The sequence below is a fragment of the Beta vulgaris genome, chromosome 7 (assembly GCF_026745355.1).
Source record: "Beta vulgaris subsp. vulgaris cultivar EL10 chromosome 7, EL10.2, whole genome shotgun sequence".
Classification (NCBI taxonomy): Eukaryota; Viridiplantae; Streptophyta; class Magnoliopsida; order Caryophyllales; family Amaranthaceae; genus Beta; species Beta vulgaris.
The window spans coordinates 26,540,176-26,546,337 of NC_079208.1; the positions used below are offsets into that span (position 1 = coordinate 26,540,176).

The following is a 6,162-nucleotide window of genomic DNA, read 5'->3' on the forward strand; positions in this document are numbered from 1 at the left end:
TGTTATTGGTTGCTTGTGTCCTTAATTCATCTCTGCCCTGTTTATCTCTCCCTTATCGGCGTTTGTTTTATGGCGGTGTGTCCGATGCGGTGTTACTGCCACCGTGTTTCGGTGTTCCAGTAAAGTACCAAGGTACTTTTCCTTCATGTTCAAAGTTGTTGTTTGTTGTTGGTTGTTATTCTGTTGTTGTTCATGTTATGTAGTGCGTACTAATTTGGAGTTTGTATTATTTATTATAAACTGAATTATGTGGAAATGAAAGTGATTAAAGAACTAATCATTTAAAGTGGAAGAGTTGCAAAGGTTAGAAGGAGCCTTTGGGGATCGCTTCTGGTGGACCCCTGATAGGTTATGAACACATGATAAAAGGCTTAGGGCTTCTCTGGTGGTCGACACTAAGGACCTTAAGAATTACTCTCTTGTAGAGTGTCTTAAGGGAAAATCATCTGGTGGGATATTACGAGATTCGCCTTAGAAGTATTACCTCTAGTGGGTTACATCAAGGGGTATATACACTAAAGAATAAGGTAGGCCTTATATATGGTGGGAAGACGTTCCCCGATAAGCAATGTGTCTGCAATATGGTGTTGCTACCTTCGCCTCATTCCCTTACCTAGTGCCAAATGACTGTGTTAAAAGAAATTAAGGCGTATGAATGTGTATAAAGGATTGATTGAAAGAAATAATGATTTCTCTATAAAGAACCATGAAGTCTCCAGAGTATTGGATGAGAAGATTAAAGCATGTTTGCTATTGTGATTATTTCGTAAGGAATCGTGAAGTCAATATGGGTATTGGATGACAAGTTTAGAGCATGTGCAATTGTTTATTGGTATTATTGTTGCTTTGTTGTTGTAATTATAACCGAATGGTTTTTAAGTAAAGGAACACCAAAGCATGTTTTTAATCTATTTGATGGGTTAAACTCGGCTTTGCTGATATGTGTACATTTTGTTTTGTCATTCCTGTGGCATGTTACTTGGTGGATGGAAGTGTTCAATCTATTGCAGGTTCAAGATTTGAAGTCCTCTAACATTAAAGGATTTGGATTACTAGACGTATGAATATTAGTATTAATTTGTATTTCGATGCGAGGTCATTCAGTCTAGTAATAGTTAGTCGCTAATTTATTGTTTTCCATTTTTATATTTAAGAAGCATCAATATGTTTGATTCTCTCTTGGTGTTGCTCCGCAAAATCATTGAGACTATTGGTTTTGGAATTAGAAACATTTTATTTGATTCAGATAGTGGACAAGTTTAAATGATTTTCAGCTTTAGGGTTGTTACATTTTTGAAGGAAACTCTGTCGAATTTTACAAAGGAATTTATTAGGATAAAGTTTGAGAACCAGAGCGTTGTTGTAATAGTTAATTTAAGTTGAATAGAATTAGGATTTTGGTTTTTACATTCTCTGGTCTAGTTCAGTGAGTGTGATGGTAGCAGTTGTCCGCTCGACCAAATTCTTTATTTAATTCTGTTGTGCATTAATCCTCTGTAACATGGTCGGGATTGACTGTCTGTTACATTTGACTTTAGGATTAGCAAATTGTTTGACTTTCTTTTGATAAGTCATATGCTTCTTCTTCTAGCATTCCTATTTGGGATTCGAGAACAGTTCTCAAATTCTTATTTCAATCGAAAAATCCATGTAGTTTCCTTCAAGAGGATTGAAGTTACAAAAAATTATTTATAATCAATGTACTACAATTGAAGAAAATTGCTAGAAGTAATACTATGTTTATAAATATGTTATTCAGGAATTAAACTAGATAAACAAATAAGAGTAAACAAGTATTAATTTCATGCAAATTATTTGTCCCTTTGATAAGAATTAATAATTCTAAGATCCCATTTCATGCAATCTTATGCAAATGTAGGGTCCTACTATTAAAATTGAGTGATTTAGTTAAGTAAACCCTTTTACTAATAATGTTTAAATTCTATCTCTTTGCCTCAAAATTCAAAATGGAACTTTTTATGTTTTGTCAAGCAAAACCAAATAATATGTAATCTTTTTTGTTGAGATTACCCGTATCATGCATCCTACTAATCAAAGCAACACTCTACTATGGCAGGCAGGGCCGTAGTTGTGGGTGTGCAAAGAACCCCTTCGCACAGGGCTCCAGTCCAAAAAATTTTGGTTTTATTTGAAAGGGCCTAATTTGAAAAATATTATGCTTTGTATAAACGACAAATACTCCACATTTTCATCTCCTTACTCCATAATTCACGCTATATCCTACCATTTTCATCAATCTCTTTCACCAAAAATTTAACCGTCCACATCTTTAACTTTAGTATTATCATAAATAGTTTTTCATAATTATCAATAATAAATCAATTCATCAATTAGTATTGATTCTCTCTACTCTTTATAAAAAATTGTGGTCCTTTTCTCTCATTACGGGGAAAGAAAGGGACCAATTTCCATTATGTAGCAGGGCCCCATAAATATCCAAGACGATCCTGACGGCAGGGAACATTATTCTAAGTAATATACTTCATAGGTGTTAAGTTAGAAATGCAATACTCAATATTACTTTTAAAAGTAACTATGTTGGTTCAATTAAATGTGAACTCATGCATAAGATAAGCAACATGTAAACTTAGTAAGCATTTTAAATAATAATAAAATGCATAAATAACTTTGAACCTAGTATGACCCCTAAACTTAAAAAATACTACTCCTCTTGGGTCTCCATCTTTATATTAGCAACTGATTATACTTCTCAAGAGCTTCCTTCTTAAGCGATTGGATCTCTATCCTTGGTTCTTCAATCCATTAAATACAAGGAATTCTAATTAAACTATTTTAAAGCAAATTACAAAAATATTAAACGATACGCATAACTTAAAATTACAATAAAACACTTAATGATGTTACACAAATAAATAATCTAAAATATTCAAATAAAGAAATTTAACACCAAAAATTTTGGGTCATATATACTAGTCACCGCATGTAATATTACATACTAGCTTTTTATGCACGCGATGCGTGCAATAATATTTTTTCTTGACGGCCTTTCGCATTCTCAAACAACTAATTTTATAAGCGTGTGATATATGCGACGAAAACTTTTTAAAATTGTGTAAGTTGACAATTATTTTCAATATGATAAACAAAGTATGCACATACAATTAATATATCATTTTTTTAAAAATGGGCATAAGAACACCGTGTATTTTAATTTGTTCAGTTTGAATTTTATTTTAATTTAATTATTTATTTTACGATTTGATTAACTTTTTATTTCTTCATTTTTATTGCTAATTCATGTTTATTACAAAATATATTAATCAATTTAATTTTGTAAGATATCTTCAATATTGGTGGGCTAATTCCTATATTAGTTTTGACATTTTGAATTGGTTTATAGAAAATAATTAAGGATATTTTTATTTTTGTTAATTTACTTGATATGTGTTGTGAATATTAAGGGGTATATTTTAATTTTGGAAAAATCATAAGGGCTTTTGAGTAATTTATTATACCATAACCTCTCGCTTCCCTGATACTCCCTCCGTTTCCTAAAGATCTTCCCTCTTTCCGTTTAAGTGCGTTTCCAAACGATCTTTCCTCTTTTACTTTATTCCTTATTTGGAAAAAAATTTCCCCTTTTTACCCTCACATGTCTCTATCATATGGTCCACCATTACATTATTAATTCAATTTTACTCCCTTTCTCTCTCCTACTTTAACCCCTTTTTATTTGTTTATTTATCTTAACCCCTTTCTCTCTCCTACTTTCTCCACCCCACACCCCACACACATGGATCCTTCTTTGGTATCTGTAGGAACAGTAACAAGGAAGATCTTTAGGAAACGGAGGGAGTATAATCTCTATTATATGAGCCAAGGGGTGAGCTATGGTGTCCCCCTTTGAAAAGACTTTTTAACCCTTCATTCAACAAAAAAATACTTATCTATTAAGATTTTGAGATTTTTCTCAATCATAGTCCTTCCTAATTTAAAATATGTATATCAAAAGAAGTTCAAAGTAGCTAAAATAAACTTTCATAAATATATGTGTAGTGAAAGAAAAAGTTAATGATTGAAGAACAAATTAACATAACTAAAGCAGATTCTAAATCAATCACAAAACCAAAGACAAAATTTTAATTTTGCTTAAACTTTGAAATGCAATAATAATTGCAACATCCATTAACAAGTAATAGAAATACCAAGAAAACAATTTCTTCACCAAGTAACTTTATATTTTGTATTTACACCACATGATATTTAATTAGAACTTATGATGATTATAAATTACATTCTTCAAAATTACATTTAGATGAAATTTAATAATAATCGTCAAAATAATCCACGCATGCATCGCGTGCAAAGAAGGCTATTAGAGATATATGGCAAGTAGGAAAAAAATTATTTAATATATTTTGACAATTTAAATTCATTAAGGGTGTTTCAGACTTTTTGTGAGGAAACACCATTTTCCTCCTCCCTTCACTTATATAATACTCCCTCCGTTTTTTTTTAGATGTAACACTTTCTACTTTTGGCTGTTTCAAAATAGATGTAACATTTTTGTTTTTAGGAAGTTTTTTACAGTGAAATGACTATTATACCCTTATTTGATAAACTAACCAACCCTTTATTAATATGTCAAATTATATTTAATGCATCTCTCAATAAGTAAATACTCCCTTCAGATTTTACTTCTCATCAAAATCTAACCACACATTCAAATCAAAACTTATCTAACCACACATTATTCTACATATCTAAAAAAATTCATTAGAACCCGAACTTCCAATTTTCCCCAATTTTCTATCTCTTCACTACCGTGCTTCACCATTTTATCTCTCTTGTTTTCTCTATAATGGAGCTCTTCTCTGGATTGCTTGACGAACAACAGGTATGTAATTTTGTCTCGAACTGGTTTGATTTTTTGAGTCTAGATAATTGAAATGCTTACTTGTTTTTCCTATTTTGCGTTCGTTATACTTCCTTTAATTTTTACTCGCATCTGATTATGAACATTTTGTTTGTTCAGTACAAATCACAATTGGAATAAAGTGGGTATATGTTGATTTTTCCAGTTTAAACGCAATTGATTATGGGTAATTGTTGATTTTCCTAATTTATTATGGGTACTTGTTTTTTCTAGTTTCTTTGTACTTAGTTTTTATTTTAATTCGAAAATTGTGTGATTATAGGATCTTGCTTAGGTAATCCTCAACTAGAATTGCATAAATAAACACACACAAAAATATTTTTGGCATGATGAATAATCTTTGTGTTTATCATGGGTACTTGTTTAACTTTCTGTTTTTTTGGACATGATTATTTTTGGCATGTTGAAAAATCTTTGTAATATATTATATGTCGTTGTTGCACGTAGGAGTATAGACTATTTGCTTAATTAGTCTATGTATCATGTCTACTGGTAACTCTCAAAGTGACGAGGAACCCACGAAGTATTGGATCTACTCATCTGAAAGTGATGACGAGTGGAGGAGACAACATTCTCAGAAATATTCAATGAAGAATAAGATTAGGAGCGCCAAGCGAAAGAACCTACCCACTCCTTTGAAAGCTCGTGCAATGGAGTGGTTGAATAAAACAAGTGGAGATATTGATGAGGGAGAAGAAGAGGACGAGGCAGAAGAAGAATTTTCGGAATATCTAAGAGAAAAGCTTCGTGCTTATCATGAAAAATCTCCAGAAAGTAATCCTACCACACCATTGAAGGCAGCAAAGATGGAGGTTGCTCAAAGTCCAGAACATGAGTCAACTAAGAGAGGCCGGCTAGAGATGGAAGTCCCAGATACCCCTGAGGAGGTTTTGGCAAAGAGAAAAAGAGCAAAGTCGAAAGGAAAGGCTCCAAAGGACCACTGATTAGCCAACCTGTGCCTTATTGAAAACACCAACTAATTCTACATTTCTCCCTTTTTTTTAGATGTTTAGAATCTGGTCTATGATGGTATTTGTTGATAAGAGTGTTGTAGTTGTAATGGTAATGTTGGTATTGTTGTTATGTGCTATGTGACATGGTTATTGTTATTTAGCTTTATTATGAGATCTTTACGTGATCTTTAATTGAGATTTGGTTAATTCATCTCAATGAAGTTTGACCGAGAGATAATTAAGGAACAAATGTGACTAAATTGAAGTTCCTTCAATACATATCAGAATTAT

The 6,162-nt window shown here is 31.9% G+C and overlaps 1 protein-coding gene across 2 annotated transcripts; it reads left to right on the top strand.

The window, feature by feature from the left end:
- The first annotated feature begins 4,686 nt into the window (after positions 1-4,686).
- LOC125499515 (uncharacterized) lies at positions 4,687-5,865 on the top strand. 2 transcript variants are annotated; one of them, XM_048648419.2, is made up of 2 exons: positions 4,687-4,879; positions 5,366-5,865. In XM_048648419.2, exon 2 carries the CDS (start codon positions 5,401-5,403, stop codon positions 5,860-5,862), a length of 462 nt encoding a protein of 153 aa, XP_048504376.1. In that variant the 5' UTR covers positions 4,687-4,879; positions 5,366-5,400; the 3' UTR covers positions 5,863-5,865. The 2 variants fall into 2 exon arrangements, with proteins under 2 accessions (XP_048504376.1, XP_048504375.1); XM_048648418.2 differs by having other exon boundaries at positions 5,374-5,865.
- Positions 5,866-6,162: the final 297 nt, after the last annotated feature.